Source organism: Diabrotica virgifera, chromosome 6 (genome assembly GCF_917563875.1).
Source record: "Diabrotica virgifera virgifera chromosome 6, PGI_DIABVI_V3a".
Taxonomy (NCBI): Eukaryota; Metazoa; Arthropoda; class Insecta; order Coleoptera; family Chrysomelidae; genus Diabrotica; species Diabrotica virgifera.
This window is the reverse complement of record NC_065448.1, coordinates 163,637,288-163,657,964: the sequence shown is the minus strand read 5'-3', so window position 1 is coordinate 163,657,964 and position 20,677 is coordinate 163,637,288. Positions and strand designations below refer to the sequence as shown.

The 20,677-nt window shown below is 37.5% G+C and overlaps 2 protein-coding genes and 1 non-coding gene across 7 annotated transcripts in view; all 3 read left to right on the top strand.

Annotated features, from left to right (window-relative positions):
• Positions 1 to 20,677, top strand: part of LOC114328375 (uncharacterized) — a 985,491-nt gene that overhangs the window by 198,989 nt on the left and 765,825 nt on the right. The gene's annotated exons all lie outside the window — the stretch shown is intronic.
• Trnar-acg (transfer RNA arginine (anticodon ACG)) lies at positions 16,307 to 16,379 on the top strand. The gene has a single exon. It is a non-coding gene; the product is annotated as a tRNA-Arg (tRNA).
• LOC126886228 (uncharacterized) lies at positions 18,660 to 20,099 on the top strand. The gene has a single exon (XM_050653092.1). The coding sequence runs from the start codon at positions 18,660 to 18,662 to the stop codon at positions 20,097 to 20,099; it is 1,440 nt and encodes a 479-aa protein (XP_050509049.1).

Below are 20,677 nucleotides of genomic sequence, written 5' to 3'. Positions count from 1 at the left end.
GATTAGATTGTTAGATGAAAAGAAAAGAACAACTTTGTGATTATTTAAAAAAATAATATTATTAACGAATTATTACAGGATGCCCATACTACACAACATATAATTATAACAAAGATACTTTTCGTGATTTTGCATTAGCAAAATCTTGAATATCACTTACCCAATTTTTAGTTCCAAGCAATTTGACCTTTATAGGTTCCACAACCGATTTCGGAATCATTGTCGGTATGTCTTCAAACGAATTAAAAGATTGCCGCCCGTCCGATGGACGCAAAGCAGGGCGGGCGGCAATCTATAAATCGCGCTAAGTGCCAATGTAATTTTTCATTAATCGTTTTAAAGCATATTATTTTATATTGAAACAAAGTAAATGACCGGCTCTTTGGCGCTCGGCGCCCCCAGCATCCCGGCGCCCGTGTGCACCGCCCACCCTGCACAATAAGTAAAGCCGCCTTTGAGTACAGCAATCACTAATTACTGCATCCTACCATCTTTTTCCATCGGAATTGCCTTCATCCGAGTCACATAAGAATCCGAAGAATATCAGAAGCCCTGTTAGCTCGGAAAATCCAGTTACCAGTTTATGCAACAACAAAGATGAAGCATTGGCTTATAGGGCAGTCCTTACAGTAGGGATCCTGGCCTATACAGAAAAATGCAGGCGGGTGTGGGGTAATACTGCACTTTGGTTGCATTGGTGGTGTATTGGCTAAACGTGCAGGGCAGGGTATGGTGCTGATAGAAAAGGCATTCAGGCATCAAATATCCAAAAATCTTTTCAGGCCATAATAATGAAAAGACCTTCTCCAAACGCAATAAAATCTTATACTGAAATGATGGCATCTCCTGAGGTAAAATGTTCCGGAAGTAAAATGAGCCTCCGTTCGGATCTCCGGGTGAGGACTATCTCAGGGGGAACACCATTACAGGTTAGAAAAATTAGGATAGGGTCTTGGAATCTTGGTAGTCTTACAGGTAAGAGTCTGGAGTTAGTGGATGCGCTCAAACGAAGAAGAGTTCAAATTGCTTGTATTCAAGAAACTAGGTGGAAAGGACAAAGGGCGAAAGAACTAGGTGAAGGATACAAATTGTGGTATGTAGGGAGTAGTAACACTAGAAATGGAGTTGGTATAATTGCTGATAGTGAAATGAAAGATAACGTAGTAGAAGTTGTAAGAACGAGTGATAGAATGATGTCAGTGAAATTTGTAATTGATAAAGAGGTATTGAATGTTGTGTGTGTGTATGCTCCCCAAACAGGTCTGGGTGAGAATGAAAGAAGAGCTTTCTATGATCAATTAGGAGACGTACTGAGTGATATTCCAGCAGAGGAGAAAGTTATAATAGGAGGTGATTTCAATGCACATGTGGGCCAAACCAAGACAGGATATGAAACAATACATGGGGGATTAGGCTTTGGAACTAGAAATGAAGCTGGAGATGACATGCTTGAATTAGCAACAGCATTGGATATGGCGATTGTTAACACATTCTTTAAAAAGAGAGAAACTCAACTTATTACCTACAAAAGTGGACAGCATCAATCCCAAATAGACTACTTCATGATAAGGAAAGAAGACATACGTGAATGTAAGGACTGCAAGGTAATAGTGAGTGAGACAGTAAGCCAACAACATAAGCTGCTTCTTCTGGACATCGAAGTAAAAAGCGAAACTAAACAAAAATATCGGAGAGGACCACAAAAAATCAAGTGGTGGCTGCTGAAAGATGAGAAAGAAGGTCTATTCAGGAGAAGAATAGTAGAAAAAATATGTTGGAACATGAAAGGAAGCCCTAATACAATTTGGAGAAAAATGGCCAGTAGTATTAGAGAGACTGCTATTGAAATACTTGGGAAAACGTCAGGAAAAAAGTTTGAGGATAAAGAGACTTGGTGGTGGTCAAACGAAGTACAAGGAAAAATAAAAGAGAAGAGAATATTATATAAAAAGTGGCAAGAAACTAGATCCGACATAGATCTTCAAAACTATATGGTGGCGAAAAAGGAAGCGAAAGTAGCAGTAGCAAAAGCCAAAGCAGAAGCGTATTCAAACCTATACGATCAACTTGATACCAGGGAAGGCGAAACGAAGATATATAAAATAGCCAAACAGAGAGCAAAGAAAGCAAAAGATTTTAATCAGATTAGATGTATCCGAGATGAAAATAATAAAATACTAGTTCACGAAAGGGAAGTCAAAAAGAGATGGAGAAAGTACTTTGACAGCTTATTAAATGAAGAATTTGACAGACAGCCTGTAGAGTCAACGGAGACAGTAGCAGCAATGGTCACCAAAATAACCAACGAGGAAGTGGCTCAAGCGCTTCAAAAAATAAAGAAAGGAAAAGCGGTAGGACCAGATGATATTCCTGGGGAAGTATGGAGAGCATTGGAAGAGACAGGAACAAGGTGGCTAGCAGGTCTATTTAATAGAATTATGGAAGTCGGACAAATGCCAGACGAATGGAGAAGCAGTATACTGGTACCTGTTTACAAAAACAAGGGAGATATACAACAATGTACAAACTACAGGGCTATAAAACTGCTTAGCCACACCATGAAAATATGGGAAAGAGTAATTGACAGACGGATACGTGAAGAGACCGAAATATCCGAGAATCAATTTGGCTTTATGCAGGGTAGATCAACAACAGATGCAATTTTCATTATAAGGCAATTGATGGAAAAATACAGGAGTAAAGAAACAAACGCTCATATGGTATTTATTGACCTTGAGAAAGCATATGATAGAGTTCCTCGAGAGATTCTGTGGTGGGCACTCAATAAGAAAGGAGTCCCTGGTGAATATGTAAAGATTGTGAGGGATATGTATGAGGGAGTAACGACTAGTGTTAGGACAGGTGTGGGAGAGACTGATAAATTTCATGTGAAAGTGTTTAAAACTTAGTAGGACAAAAACAGAGTATTTGGAATGTTCATTTAAAGATGGAGCTACTACAAATAAAATGGTATCTTTGGATGGTGAAATAATTGTGAAAAGCAATAGTTTTAAGTACCTAGGATCGGTATTACAGAATAATGGAGAAATAGATGGAGATGCATGCAGTAGAATTAGGGCTGGATGGATGAAGTGGAAAGAAGCGAGTGGTGTGTTGTGTGACAGAAAAATTCCAATGAAGCTGAAGGAAAAATTCTATAAAACAGCCATAAGACCGGCTATGATGTACGGAACTGAATGTTGGGCAGTGAAAAAGAAAGAGGAACAGCGAATGCATGTGGCGGAAATGAGAATGCTTAGATGGATGAGTGGAGTGACAAAGAAGGATAAAATTAGAAATGAGTATATTAGGGGAAGTCTAGGTGTGGCACCAATTGATGCCAAAATGAGAGAGCATAGGTTAAGATGGTTTGGTCATGTTCAACGTCGAGACGTTAATCACCCAATACGAAGAATAGCTGAAGTGCAGATTCCTGGAAGGAGTAGGAGAGGAAGACCAAAGAAGACCTGGGGGAAGGCGATAAGGCAGGACATGTTGGTAAAGGGGATTAACATTGATATGACCCAAGACAGAATTGTGTGGAGAAATGCAATTAGGGAAGCCGACCCCGCATAGGGATAAGGCAAAGAGAATGATGATGATGAAAGATGAAGTACAGAACACAATATGTTCAGACAAGCAGGCCATCGAAATTTGTAAATATAAGAATCCTTTCCATTTGCAAATTAATTTCATTAAGAAAGATACTTTAGAACCATCTATAAATCTGGATCCCTTGACTCCACCAAGAGTTAGATTAACCAATAACTCTAATAGTCGATATCTTCTAGCCAGATTAAGGGAATCGGATATCTCAAGGGCCATTAAACTTCATCTTGCTTTTCTACACGACCAACCTGCTTCAGTATTTTATGATCGATTTACCAACACAAGCGTTAAACTGTTTTTGGCTTCCGAAGGGCTTCGCACCAAGACGGAAGATCTACGAAAATTTTTCTAGCATTTAACGAAGTCTATGGAATTGGTCCAGATGAGGTGAAAGCTGATCTTGCTGCTTTTAGGTCCTTTCTCACTTCTGAAAGAATTATCCATTTACAAAAATCAAGGGAATGTTACCGAAATTACTATTCCGCTGTCTCTCCTAAACGAATTTTTTTAACATCGCGACGTGTTCTGAGGGGACTAGAATCCTCAAATTATTTTAATGATAACAATTTAAGCATGGTCTGATTAATATTCGTTCCATAAGATAGAAAACCGATTAATTGTTTTTGTTTCTAGAGGAATTAGGATTTCCTCCGGTAGTTGCGGTTACAGAGGACTGGCTTGAAGTCAACGAGCCTTTTTTTTGTAGAAAAATACATCACAATTGCTAGGTATGATCGATGATCGTCCAAGCTCAGATCATGGGGGCACCCTAATTCTTTCTACAAATAATAATTTATCTGTGGTAAAAAAATATGACTTTCTGTTAAGTGAAGCCTACTTTGAGTTTTCCTTAGTTTACAATAAGAATCTTAATCTTTATATTATTTGCATTTATAGATTACCTGACTCATCAGTGGAACTATTTTTTCAGAACCTGCCAAATTTGTTAGATGACCTGCCCCATAAAAGCAGAAAAATTTTATGCGGGGACTTCAACATTGATTATGCTGCTGCTTGTGCTACACAAGAATCGTGCTTGGTCAACATATTTGAATCGTATAGTCTAACAATGCACGTTGATTTTCCTACAAGGATTACAAGAACTTCATCTACCATAATTGATTATCTGATCATGAAGCAATTTATACGAAGTTTAACATCTTTAGCAAACCCTCCTCGAAAACCCGACGTTTAGGCAGGATTTTTTCCACCCGGAACTTTCGTAAATGCCAAAATTTATGCATAACATCTGAGTGGCAATTTCCTTCTTTGAACGTGGACTATAATTTCCGTGATTTTTTAGATAAGCTTGTCTGTATCTTCAATAAAGCATTTCCATTAATTAAACTTAAGCTAAAACATCACAAACCCTGGACTACCAAAGGTATCCAAATATCAGCTAAGAATATGCGTTCACTAATCTATACCAAGAAATTTACGACCAACGTCTTTGTCACTGAATATATCAATAAGTACAGCGCAACTTATCTTAACCTTATAAAATCAGCTAAAAAGTGTACTATCAAAACCGCCTGGGAAGCTCTAAAAGTGTTGCAAAAGAAACTTGGTCCATAATAAACGATCTTCGAATAAAACCCACTTTCTCAAATGTTTTCCCTTCCAGACCCTGAAAATCTAAATGAATACTTTGTTAATGTGAGTAAAAATACTACATCAACTATTTTGGCACAACAAGATCCTATTTCCTATCTCCCTAGTTCAAGAAAGGTCTCGAATTCATTCTTTATAAAACCAGTTGATAAATCTGAACTGATTCTAACAGTCAATAGTATTAAAAGCAAATCTTTCTGTAGTACTAATGGTCTATCGATAACATTTTTTTAAATCTCCCAGAAAATGTGTTGAAAGTCTTCATTTCACTAATTAGTGATTCTTTTGAGAAAGGAAAATTTCCAGAGTGCCTAAAGACAGCCATCATTATTCCTCTTCATAATGGCGGTGAAAGATCTAATACCTGCAATTATAGACCTATTGCACTACTACCGGTACTTTCCAAAATTATTTAGAGACTCATAAAAGCTCGAATTATGTCCTTTTTCGTTGAAAACAACATTTTATCACAAAATCAGTTCGGATTTTTTAAAAATAATAAATGTACCACTTATGCCATGTTTTCTACATGACGTTTACCACTACTGAACAATTGTCTACTGAACAATAATCTTCACACTGCCACCGTCTTTTGTGACTACGCCAAAGCTTTTGATTGTGTAAATCACGACATTTTGATCAAAAACTAAATTTCTACGGAATTCTTACGAGTTCCAATCTTACTTGGATGATAGGAAACAAGTGGTTCGAGCAAATGATACAGACTCTAGTCTCAAAAACATTGTATGACGGGTATTTCAAGGTGCAGTATTGGGTCGTCTACTTTTCCTTATCTTTATTAATGATATCTATCTATCTATCTATTAGCCTTGCGACATCCAATATTGGACATAGGCCTCCCCTTCGCTCCTGGATCTTTCTCTATCCTGAGCCCGGTGTATCCATTTTGAGCCGGCTTGGTGTTTTAGGTCATCTACCCATCTCATCTGTGGTCTCCCTCTCTTTCGTTTATATGTCCATGGTCTCCACTCTGTAATAATTAATGACATCACTAGTTGTAAAATCGATGGAAAATCTTTCTTTTTGCTAATGATGTTACCAGTATCACTTGAAGCAACTCAAATATTGTAACTATTCATGCTACTATAACTTCAGATCTACTTACAATAAAATCCTGGTCCGACTCTAATTTGCTCTCGTTTAACGTAGATAAAACAGTGACATTATCTTAAAGGAGCTCTTCAACCCTTATTTCTTAATAACAACCAGATCAGTACCGTTGATTCAGTAAAATTTCTTAGTATTTTTTTAGACAGCAACCTTAAATGGTCCCTTCATATCGATTTGTTAAGGAAGCTTGCTATGCTATAAGATCTGTTTCGAAGGAACTCAATAATTTAGCATCTTCCAAAATAACATATTTTTCTTTGTTCGAGTCGCATCTTCGAAATGGTCTTCCTTTTTGGGGTTCTGGTACAGTTGCCCAATCCGATGTTATTTTCAAATTACAAAAAATAGCAATACGATATCTATTTGGCCTCAGAAGAATAACACATTGCAGAAGCTAATTTAAAGATCACATGATTTTAACTCTTCCTTCTTTATATATTTTAATAAAAAGTGTTTGTTTAATTCGTAAACATCTACATGTTTTTCCAGCAAGACCGAATCATAACTATTTCACGAGAAATTCTCCCTTTGACGTCTATTTTTACCGACCCCGTCCTCTGAATTAGTAAAAAAATCTATATTATATTCTGTAAAAACTGTACAACCATCTCCCTCTACAACTTAAATCTGCAACATCTTTGTCTAAATTCCATAAAATGACAAAAGCCTACCTATCTGAAAGACCATATATTGATAATATAATATCCAATAATAATATTATTATTCAGTAGAAGAATTTCTTAATCAGCAACTAAGAAATTACAGTACCCTTTGTACAAGTAGTTCCTTTTTATCTATATTTGGGTGTCATATGCAGCAGCCTAACTTTTAAACTTAGTTACTAAGGTAGACTATACAATTTGCAATTTATTTAAATTTTTAAGTTTTGCAATTGATTGTTTTTGTTTACTGTATTATTATTATTTTTTTATTTAATTGACGATTTATGTAATTTTAGTAAATAATTGTATTGTTATTGTTTTTTTTTTCGTAACTTTTCATAAGCTTTGTCGATAAAATTGTACAATTTTTCATGACAATAAAGCATATTTCTTATTCTAAATTCTAATTCTAAAAATTTTCTTGGGCGACCAACTGACTCCTTCTTCTATCGGGCTTCTCCAAGAAGGTTATATTTAGTAGTCTTTCATCCATTATACATTATCTGCTATCCACTATACAGGTCCTTTCTATTGTGTACCAGCAACAAATGGTGTTTGGAATTCCTGGTTCTATCTTCGTCTACACTCTCCTCTTATCTCGTCTCTAAAAGGCTCAAAAATCGTCCTGAGGATCTTTCATTCTTAGGGGGAAATTATAGTTTTATAAACGATTATTTTAGCTGCCTTTGAGGCCAGTTTTGATTTAAGTACTGTCAGCGTTGCTAGGGATTAATACGCTCTATTTTCCGAAATTATTCAATATCTAAGTGCTATATCTTTTTCATTACTGTTTCCGGCTGATATCACTGCTCCTAAGTATTAGAAATCTTTGATAACTTCGAAATTGTATTCATTTATCGAAATGTTTTTTTCTAATTCTTAGTCTTGGATTTTTGGTAACTACCGTATACATACTTGGCAGTAAGAGATAGCACTCTTGTCTTCATTGACCTTAAGGCCAATTGACCTGGCGTCGTCGCTTTTAAAAAGAGTAAAAATTTCGCATATCTGGTGAATTGTACAGTTGTGTCCACATTGTCACCAAAAGTTAACAGTAGGTACCTATTATGCTCCCTGGACAGCGAAGCTCAGGGAACCTAGTTAATTCTAATATTGCTTTCCTAAAGGCTTAACGCTAATACACATGTATTGTGCATACACATATGGGACCATCCTATCAGCTTTCTGGGTACTCTCATTTCCACTATTATCTTCCACAATGTATCGTTCGCTGTTTTAAAATTTTCAAAAACTTGATGTACATCTTTGTTATATTCCCAACTCTATTCTAAAATTTGGCGTAGATAAAGATCTGGTCTACTGTTCACCTTCACAGTCGGATGCCACGCTGGTAATGGTAGGGCAGCCCAAGCGGGGATTTTTGCAGTTACTCGAGCGCGTCAGATTATCACATGGGGAGAAACCTTGTACCCTGTAGATGTACCTCTACCATATATTGGCTCTTAATATAGGGGCGTTCGTTAAGGGAGGGCCGAAAAAAAAATATATCCTTGGAAAACCCGAAATTGTCAGATTAAGATAAGGTAAGTTAAGTACATGCAAAACAGTGTATATTTAAAAAATCTGACGATTTGGGCGGGGCGTAAGGAAATGGGTGAGTCACAAACGTTTACAAGAAAAAAGCGAATAATTCGCAAAAATCTATCGAATGATAACAAAGACGACTCCCCACGGAGAGGGGTGGGGTGGGGGTAAATTTAAAATTTTAAATACGAATCCCGCGATATTTCGCGAAATGAATATCAAATCGAAAAACTGAAAAATACACTTATTCAATATATTTGAAAAATTTATCGAATGACACCAAACACGACCCCCACGGAGGTGGGGTTACTTAAAAATTTTAAATAGGAGCCCCCATTTTTTATTGCAGATTCAGATTCCTTACGTAAAAATAAGTCACTTTTATTTGAAATATTTTTTCGAATTAGGGATAAATGGCGCTATAATCGGAAAAAACCATTGTTGAAAATGGAACAATAAATAAAAAAATAGAAAGCCTAAAATGGAAAACTTTTTTTGGTTTTAGAACCTACTCTTCACAATCCAATAGGTCCCCAAAGCGCTCGAGTGACTGCACATTTAGCATACTTTCCTCCCCTACTATAATCACGTATTATTTTTTCTATCTAGGGAATTAATCTTTTCAGTAGAATAATCGACATAACTTATAGGTTGTATGAATTAATAATTACATTTTTTAATGCATGAATTAATTATTATTTAACCCTATAGTATACCTTAATTACTAAAGGATTCCTTCTAGATTTTAAAATCCCGATATATTTTTATTGCAGCAGATACTGAAAATTATTTAAAAATAAAAGGCAGCTGTCAGCTCCACATTTTAAAATTAACTTCTTAGTTATAACAAGAACAAGATAAAGTTGTTTTATGTTATACAGGGTATTTAAAAAATTATAAAATTTCAATGAAACCATAAAAACGTCAACGCCCTGTACAAAAAAAATTAATTAATTATTATTTAAAAATAATTTAAAATATTATTTAAAATATTATTTATTTAAAAATTAATTATTTAGTATTTTTAAATGCACCACACTGTATTTTATATCACCATGATAAAAATGTTCATGTAGTTTAATTTTTTCTGAGTACCTATTTCATATGCCTATCGTTCAATGAAATTAAAAAAACTTTCGATCCTGCCAGGATTCGAACCTAGAATTTTCTGATCCGTAGTCAGACGCGTTATCCGTTGCGCGATATGATGTTGATGAATGTATTTTAAATGTATTTATTTTTTTCGAATCCTGAGCAAACTAATAAATATTTTTGAAAAATTTAAACGCAGAATAAAAGACTACATTATTACTGAGGGCAGAAAGTCCCTGAAAACCTACAATGTTTATTGGAATAAGTTAAAGGGGTGAAAATAAAAGATAAAATTTGTGTGATTTTTAATTGCAAATATTTCATTCAATAGAAACTTTTTATTTATTCTATGGTAGGGGAGCCCAAGCGGGGATTTTTGCAGTTACTCGAGCGCGTCAGATTAGCATATGGGAGAAACCTGGTACCCTGCAGATGAATCTCTACCATATATTGGCTCTTAACACAGGGGAGTTCGTTAAGGGGGGCCCGAAAAAAAAAATCTATCCTTAAAAATACTCGAAATTGTCAGATTAAGATAAGGTAAGTTAATTACATGCAAAAGAGTGTATATTTCAAAAATCTGATGATTTGAGCCGGGGTAAGGAAATGGGTGAGTCCCAAAATTTCACAAGAAATAAGCGAATATGTCGCGAAATAAATGACAGATCGAAAAACTAAAAAATATGTGCTCAATATATTTTAAAAATCTATCGAATGATACCAAACACGACTTCCCACGGAGAGGGGTGTGGGGTAAATTTAATATTTTAAATACGAATCCCGCGATATTTCGCGAAATGAACATCAGATCGAAAAACTGTAAAATACACTTATTCGATACTTTTAAAAAATCTATCGAATGGCACCAAACACGACTCCCCAAGGAGGTGGGGTGGGGGGTTACTTTAAAATCTTAAATAGAAGCCCCCATTTTTTATTACAGATTTGGATTCCTTACGTAAAAATAAGTAACTTTTATTCGAAACATTTTTTCGAATTATGGATAGATGGCGTTATAATCGGAAAAAACGATTATTGGAAATGGAAAATTAAATTAAAAAATGGCAAGCGCCCACTAAAATGGAAAATTTTACTTAACTTTTTTTGGTTTTAGCACCTACTCTTCACAACCCAATAGGTCCCCATAACGCTCGAGTGACTGCACATTTAGCATACTTTGCTCCCCTACCATAAGGCCCTCGGTAATAAAGAAACCTTTCATTCTGCGTTTTTAGTTTTCAAAACTACCTATTAGTTTTCTCAGGATTTGAAAAAAATGAATACATTTAAAACACATTGAAAATTTTGACAGGCGCCAACATTTTGCATTTTGCCCCTTTCCCCTTAACGCTCCCTTTATATTTATGGAGCTATAGGATATCAGACAAGTAGATAGAGTCTATTCTGCTTCTTCTTCTTCTTCTTCTTCTTCTTCTTTTTCTTCTTCTTCTTCTTCTTCTTCTTCTTCTTCTTCTTCTTCTTCTTCTTTTACTTCTTTATTTGATGTCTTCTGATGAATGTTGGCGACCATGAAACTATAGGTTTGTTCTGGATCAAATATATTATGTTTGTTCTGGATCAACTGTAGGTCACGTTGGTTGAAAACATAGGACTTACGAAGTCCAATTGCTTGTTTAAACTATTTTTCTCTAAAATGAACAAGAAACCTTTTCATCATCATCATTCTCTTTGCCTTATCCCTATGCGGGGTCGGCTTCCCTAATTGCACTTCTCCACACAATTCTATCCTGGGTCATATCAATATTAATCCCCTGTACCAACATGTCCTGCCTAATCGTCTCCCCCCACGTCTTCCTTGGTCTTCCTCTCTTACTCCTTCCAGGAATCTGCACTTCAGCTACTCTTCGTATTGGATGATTAACGTCTCGACGTTGAACATGACCAAACCATCTCAACCTATGCTCTCTCGTTTTGGCATCAATTGGTGCCACACCTAGACTTCCCCTAATATACTCATTTTTAATTTTATCCTTTCTTGTCACTCCACTCATCTATCTAAGCATTCTTATCTCGGCCACATACATTCGTTGTTCCTCTTTATTTTCACTGCCCAACATTCAGTTCCATACATCATAGCCGGTCTTATGGCTGTTTTATAGAATTTTCCTTTCAGCTTCATTGGAACTTTTCTGTCACACAACACACCACTCGCTTCCTTCCACTTCATCCATCCAGCCCTAATTCTACTGCATGCATCTCCATCTATTTCTCCATTACTCTGTAATACCGATCCCAAGTACTTAAAACTATTGCTTTTTTACAATCAGTTCACCATCCAAAGATACCATTTTATTTGTAGTAGTTTTCCAGTTTTTGTTCTAAGTCTCTTTCACTATTTCCTACTAATACGACATCATCAGCATACATTAAGCACCATGGAATGTTACCCTGTAGTTTCGCTGTTATCTTGCGCCAAAACTAATGAGAATAAATACGGACTAAGCACCGAGCCTTGGTGCAATCCTACTTTCACATGAAATTTATCAGTCTCTCCCACACCTGTCCTAACACTAGTCGTTACTTTCTCATACATATCCCTCACAATCTTTACATATGCACTAGGGACTCCTTTCTGATTGAGTGCCCACCACAGAATCTCTCGAAGAACTCTATCATATGCTTTCTCAAGATCAATGAATACCATATGAGCGTTTGTTTCTTTACTTCTGTATTTTTCCATCAACTGCCTTATAATGAAAATTGCGTCTGTTGTTGATCTGCCCTGCATAAAGCCAAATTGATTCTCGGATATGTCGGTCTCTTCGCGTATCCGTCTATCAATTACTCTCTCCCATATTTTCATGGTGTGGCTAAGCAATTTTATAGCCCTGTAGTTTGTACACTGCTGTATATCTCCCTTGTTTTTGTAGACAGGTACTAGTATACTGCTTCTCCATTCGTCTGGCATTTGTCCAACTTCCATAATTCTATTAAATAAACCTGCTAGCCACCTTGTTCCAATCTCTCCCAATGCTTTCCATACTTCTCCAGGAATATCATCTGGTCCTACCGCTTTTCCTTTCTTTATTTTTTGAAGCGCTTGAGCCACTTCCTCGTTTGTTATTTCGGTGACCATTGCTGCTACTGTCTGCGTTGGCTCCACAGGCTGTCTGTCAAATTCTTCATTTAATAGGCTGTCAAAGTACTTTCTCCATCTCTTTTGGACATCCTTTTCGTGAACTAGTATTTTATTATTTTCATCTCGGATACATCTAATCTGATTAAAATCTTTTGCTTTCTTTGCTCTCTGTTTGGCTATTTTATATATCTTCGTTTCGCCTTCCCTGGTATCAAGTTGATCGTTTTATAGGCAAACAAGAAACAAGAAACCTTTTATAGGCAAAAAATGTAGATTTTTATCAGCTACCCCTCATATACCTTTTAGAACCTCATATATTATGTCTGTACAAGATTTTTGAAGTTATACTTCTTTAGGCGTGATTGGGAGTGAATTTTCATTATTCTGAGCGCATGCGCACACAGACATTGCGTTTAGTTGCTAAATTTTTTAAGTTATGTATAAATATATCAGTGCAAAAAAAAGGTGTGAAAAGAATAATATATTAGTGTTTTTAGTAAATATATATTTATAATAACTTTTGTGTTTTTGGATTTGTCTTCCTCAGGAGTAAGATAAGTATTATTAAAACATTTATATTTATTATACTTCAATTCGGCTGTTTGTTACCGTGAATTGTTATTATGTCCGAGACGACACAAACACAGACCTCGTAGCCTGATTGATATAGCGTTCGGCTAGAGATCGTGAGGTCTTGAGTTCAAATCCGGATCATTCCTATTCTTTTTTTTATTTTTGGAAAGTGGTGGGCATTAAAATTAGTTTAGTATTTAAATAAAATTAAAATAAACCGTTTAAAGTTTATTTATTTCGTTGAAATCATATAATAGAAGTATAACTTCTTACGTGCATACAAAGTACCCACACACACACACACACACACACACACACACACACACACACACACACACACACACACACACACACACACACACACACACACACACACACACACACACACACACACACACACACACACACACACACACACACACACACACACACACACACACACACACACACACACACACACACACACACACACACACACACACACACACACACACACACACACACACACACACACACACACACACACACACACACACACACACACACACACACACACACACACACACACACACACACACACACACACACACACACACACACACACACACACACACACACACACACACACACACACACACACACACACACACACACACACACACACACACACACACACACACACACACACACACACACACACACACACACACACACACACACACACACACACACACACACACACACACACACACACACACACACACACACACACACACACACACACACACACACACACACACACACACACACACACACACACACACACACACACACACACACACACACACACACACACACACACACACACACACACACACACACACACACACACACACACACACACACACACACACACACACACACACACACACACACACACACACACACACACACACACACACACACACACACACACACACACACACACACACACACACACACACACACACACACACACACACACACACACACACACACACACACACACACACACACACACACACACACACACACACACACACACACACACACACACACACACACACACACACACACACACACACACACACACACACACACACACACACACACACACACACACACACACACACACACACACACACACACACACACACACACACACACACACACACACACACACACACACACACACACACACACACACACACACACACACACACACACACACACACACACACACACACACACACACACACACACACACACACACACACACACACACACACACACACACACACACACACACACACACACACACACACACACACACACACACACACACACACACACACACACACACACACACACACACACACACACACACACACACACACACACACACACACACACACACACACACACACACACACACACACACACACACACACACACACACACACACACACACACACACACACACACACACACACACACACACACACACACACACACACACACACACACACACACACACACACACACACACACACACACACACACACACACACACACACACACACACACACACACACACACACACACACACACACACACACACACACACACACACACACACACACACACACACACACACACACACACACACACACACACACACACACACACACACACACACACACACACACACACACACACACACACACACACACACACACACACACACACACACACACACACACACACACACACACACACACACACACACACACACACACACACACACACACACACACACACACACACACACACACACACACACACACACACACACACACACACACACACACACACACACACACACACACACACACACACACACACACACACACACACACACACACACACACACACACACACACACACACACACACACACACACACACACACACACACACACACACACACACACACACACACACACACACACACACACACACACACACACACACACACACACACACACACACACACACACACACACACACACACACACACACACACACACACACACACACACACACACACACACACACACACACACACACACACACACACACACACACACACACACACACACACACACACACACACACACACACACACACACACACACACACACACACACACACACACACACACACACACACACACACACACACACACACACACACACACACACACACACACACACACACACACACACACACACACACACACACACACACACACACACACACACACACACACACACACACACACACACACACACACACACACACACACACACACACACACACACACACACACACACACACACACACACACACACACACACACACACACACACACACACACACACACACACACACACACACACACACACACACACACACACACACACACACACACACACACACACACACACACACACACACACACACCCACACACACACACACACACATTCACATTTTTTATCTTTTATCTTTTTTAACTCTTTGAAGTTATCGTTATGGCACCTTTTTAACTCTTCTTTACTTTTTTCACTCTAATTATAAACAATATTTTTATGTGCCCATATATGTGCTATAAATAGGTGTAATATAAGGAGCTGTATAGATAGGGCGTAGAAAAAAAGAGATATTTTTAAGACATATGACGCACAATACAAGCAACATACTTACGTCGGATTAACCTAATCTTCATACTTAATTACTCAAAACATAAACAAGACTTGCAACGTTTTATTAATAGTATCAGCAACGAATATAGACTCATGGATTAGTGTAGATATTATAAATAAAATGTAATTTTTAGCTCTACGCAGGGAGCGAAAAAAATATTTAAATTTAACTTACCACCGGTCCTGTGGCGCAACGGATAACGCGTCTGACTACGGATCAGAAGATTCCAGGTTCGAATCCTGGCAGGATCGAGAATTTTTGTTTTAGTTTAAACAAAAATTTATGAGAATAAAAAATAAATCCTTGTAAATTAATTAGAAATACTCTGAATATGCAATAACGCTAAATGTATACGAATTAAATCAAAATGTTTGTTGGAAATTCCGATAAATTGATTTGTTGTGTGAATAGTTCGAAATCATGTCCCTTTTTTTTACCCTTGTCGACGCCCGTGGTTCCTCGCTCGCCTATTTTTCGGAATCCACCTGTGTCGAAGAAGTGGACGTTTCAACGATTTGAGGTCCAAAAGAATTCTCCCCCGAAGCGATGCATTTAGCCCGCTGAAATGTCAACACGCAAAAAATAGTGACTTGGTCGACGCGTCCTGATTAACAATTGTAAGTAACCTAGTAGACTTTTTACCATATTTTATTATTACCTATATCCTGTTATCGTTTGAGCTATTTGACCACCAACAATTGATTTAAATGTGTGTATTAATAAGTGTATGGCACCTATGAGAATTTCCATTTAATCTCTACCAATAGTAGCTATCGAAGAAAAATAGTAATTGGCAGGTAATTTGTATTGTTTATTGCTTGTGTTGATTTTATTAAATTGTTTTCGTTCAATACCTGCTAATAACCTACATTTTTGATCCTTCTACCGGATATGAATTATTTTTTAATATTATTTGATACACTGTTTAAAATTTGAAATGGTGGTTTGATTGATTCGTCGCAGTTATAATACATATATTCGTTTATTATTATATATTACAATAGGTTTGTAATATAGAATTGATATATTAATTATTAATTATTAATTATATTTGTTTTGTTTGATATCGGGATATGTACCTATTAGGAAAGTTTTATCGGTAATTTTGCGTCGTGTCGAAGCGAAGCTTATCTGTTTACCGTGACGAATTTAAGGGTTCTCGCCGCCGGGTGATTTATTGTACAAAGTAGGTACTAAATAGTTTGAGTTTCGGTTCCGCGAATGGGTCTAAAGATTTAATATTATTATCGTTTCTCGGTTTTAAGAAACAAAATATTATTTTGTATTTTTCTGAGTGTCGCCCCATGGGCGTAGAGAAATATTTTTTGTGTTATACTTTTAATTTTTTGATTTAAGTCTATAATCGCGTTTCGTGTTAGTATTTTACTATTACTGGATTATTGCATTTTTTTATCGTCGCATTTATAGTACAGTTAATATTTTACTTTGATCATTTCATTTCTGTTTGAAATTTTTATATAAAAAGTTGGAATGGATAAATCGAGAAAATTGAAATTCCAGCGGCATACAGCGCTCAATGACATTCAGTCCATTTTTGATTTGGGTAATAGAGCAGTGTCGGACTTGAGTTTAAGATCGTTGTTTAAAATTAGAGTTAGTGAAATAGATTTGATCAAGGACGAATTTTTAAAGCAGCATACAAGCATTATTAATAATGTTTTGTCGGTACCGGATTCAGATACGGGGGACGAAGAAAAAGTCCGAGAATTATTCTTGGACTTTTTCTACAAAATAAAAGTTTTTGACGCGGAATTCTTTGGGTCACCATCTGAAAGTCCAGGTCCAGCGTCTTGTGCTTCCGGCGGAGCTCATCCTTCGCACATTCGCTTACCTCGTATTGATCTTCCGCATTTTCAAGGAAATTTTATTAATTTTGCATCCTTTATAGACCTTTATAATTCGATAGTGCATAACAATGCAGCCCTAGGAAACGTAGAAAAATTCAAATATTTGAAAGGTTGTTTAGACGGGACTCCGCTTAGCTTAATTCGCAATTTGCCCATAACTAACGATAATTACCAAGTGGCTTATGATTTAATTGTTAAACGGTACACAAATGTTCGTCGTTGTGCGACCGCCCATTGGGATGCGATAATGGGCGTTCAAAAAATCTCTGCGGTTAACTCGAAAAATCTAGCTAAATTAGTAGACACCTTTTTAGAAAATTTAGCCGCATTGAAAATTTTAGGCCTTCCCACTGAGCATTGGGATTTCATTATGTTCAATTTGCTTTTGTCGAAATTAGATGTTGATTCCATTAAGCTATTCGAGTTGGAAAATAAGTCTAATGAAATTCCTTCATTTAAAAAATTAGTCGCGTTCATCGAAACCCAATACATCGCGTATGATAATTTAGACAGTAGTATAGGTGAGGGAAAGAAGTCATCGCGGGCCCCAAATAGCACGGAGCCAGGGGCCAACTCCAAACACCAGGCTGGTGATTCAAGGCACAATCGTAGTAGCTCGTCGATTCAAGTCAACCCTTAAGATGTCTTATTGATTCGGGTTCGATGAGTTCGTTCATTAGTCGAAAGGCTGCCAATCGATTGGGATGGCCTAAAACACCTTGCTCGTTCGAAGTTAACGGACTCAATTCGATGCAAACGAAACTGAATCAGGGGCAAATAAGTTTCTCTAAGCAACCTCGTCATCTGGAGTCACCGGTGTTTCATTTGGAGGCTATTATCACAGATCGGGTTTGCTCGGATTTGCCCAGCACCCAAATAGATATTTCTGCTTGGAATTATATTAAAAATTTGAAGTTAGCTGATCCCAAATTTAATTGTAGTCAATCGGTCGATTTGTTAATTGGTTGTAGTATATTTTCGAAGGTGTTGTTAGAGGGTAAAATTGAAGGTAAACCGGGACAACCTGATGCCCTAAATACCGTTTTTGGATATATTTTGTTGGGCCCAACTAGCACACCTAACCTTTCGTCGACGTCGCTTGTTTGTCTTTCAAATGTGGAAGACTCGTTAGATTCTTCGTTAAGGAAATTTTGGGAACTGGAGAACATATCGGAAGAGCCAGTTTCAGAACCGGAAGACGTTCTGTGCGAAACCATGTATCGGGAAACACATAGTCGGGACGTCTCGGGAAAATATGTTGTGTCTTTGCCTTTTCGTGAATCGCCGCCTTGTTTAAAAGATAGCTATGATGTTGCTTTGAACAGATTTATTTCGTTGGAACGTCGCTTGTTTCGTCAGCCGGGTTTGCAAAAGGAATATTCGTCCCATATGCAGGAGTATATTGATTTAGGTCATATGCAATTGGTTCCTGAGGGCGAAAAGACAAAGGGAAAGTATTATATCCCACATCATTGTGTTGTTAAATCGGAAAGTGTCTCTACTAAAATTCGAGTGGTATATAATGCGTCTCAGAAAAGTCCCAGACTTGGTAAATCGTTGAATGATTATTTATTAGTCGGTCCTAAGCTACAACAGGACATCGTCTCGCTTTTGTTAAATTTTAGACTTAATCGTTTTGCGTTGTGTGCAGATATTCGTCAGATGTATCGTAATATTTTAGTAGTTCCTGAGCATACGGATTATCAACGTGTGTTATGGAGATTTTCTAGCTTTGAGGAGATTCAGGAATATCGTTTGTTAACTGTCACTTTTGGAGTTGTATCCTCGCCGTATCTCGCTCTAAGAACTCTTCAACAACTAGTGTTGGACGAAGGCTCTCGTTTTCCTAAAGCCGCCTCGCTCGTTTGTAATGCTTCGTATATTGATGATTTTGTTTTCGGTGCTTCGACGCTCGAAGAAGCACAAAGTTTAGTTGAAGAATTAGTCGCTTTGTTGAAGTTAGGAGGCTTTGAGTTACGGAAATGGTGTTCGAACGAACCCAACTTGTTGTCGCAATTTCCTGAATCGCATATTAATCCTCATTCTATTAATCTTGATCCAGAATCAAATGGTCCTTCTTTAAAAATCCTTGGTTTGAAGTAGATTGCACAGTCCGATGTCTTTCAATTTTCCATCAAATTGCAGGATGTCCCTTGTACTAAAAGATCGTTTTTGTCCGAATTAGCTAGAATTTATGACCCGTGTGGTTATCTAACACCTATTACATTTTTCATCAAGCATTTAATCCAACGACTTTGGGCAACTGGTCTTGAATGGGATGATCGTCCTCCCTCAGAAATTATTCGTGTGTGGGAGCAATATAAGAGCGAATTATCTCTTATTTAACAGTTTAAAATTCCTCGTTTTTTGAATATTTCCTCTTGTCCCATCTTAGAACTTCATGGATTTGCTGATGCCAGTGAAAAGGGATACGCTTGTGTCGTTTATATTCGTAGTATTGATAGTCAGAACATGGTCCAAGTTAATTTACTTTGTGCCAAGTCGAAAGTAGCTCCTATGAAACAGATTACGATCCCTCGATTAGAATTGTTAGCTGCTGTTCATTTGGTCAAACTTATGTCGTTTGTGTCACAGTCGTGGAAGAATATAATCTTTCAAAAGGTGTATGCTTGGATAGACTCAAAAAATAGTATTGCACTGGATTAAAAGTTCACCTTCTA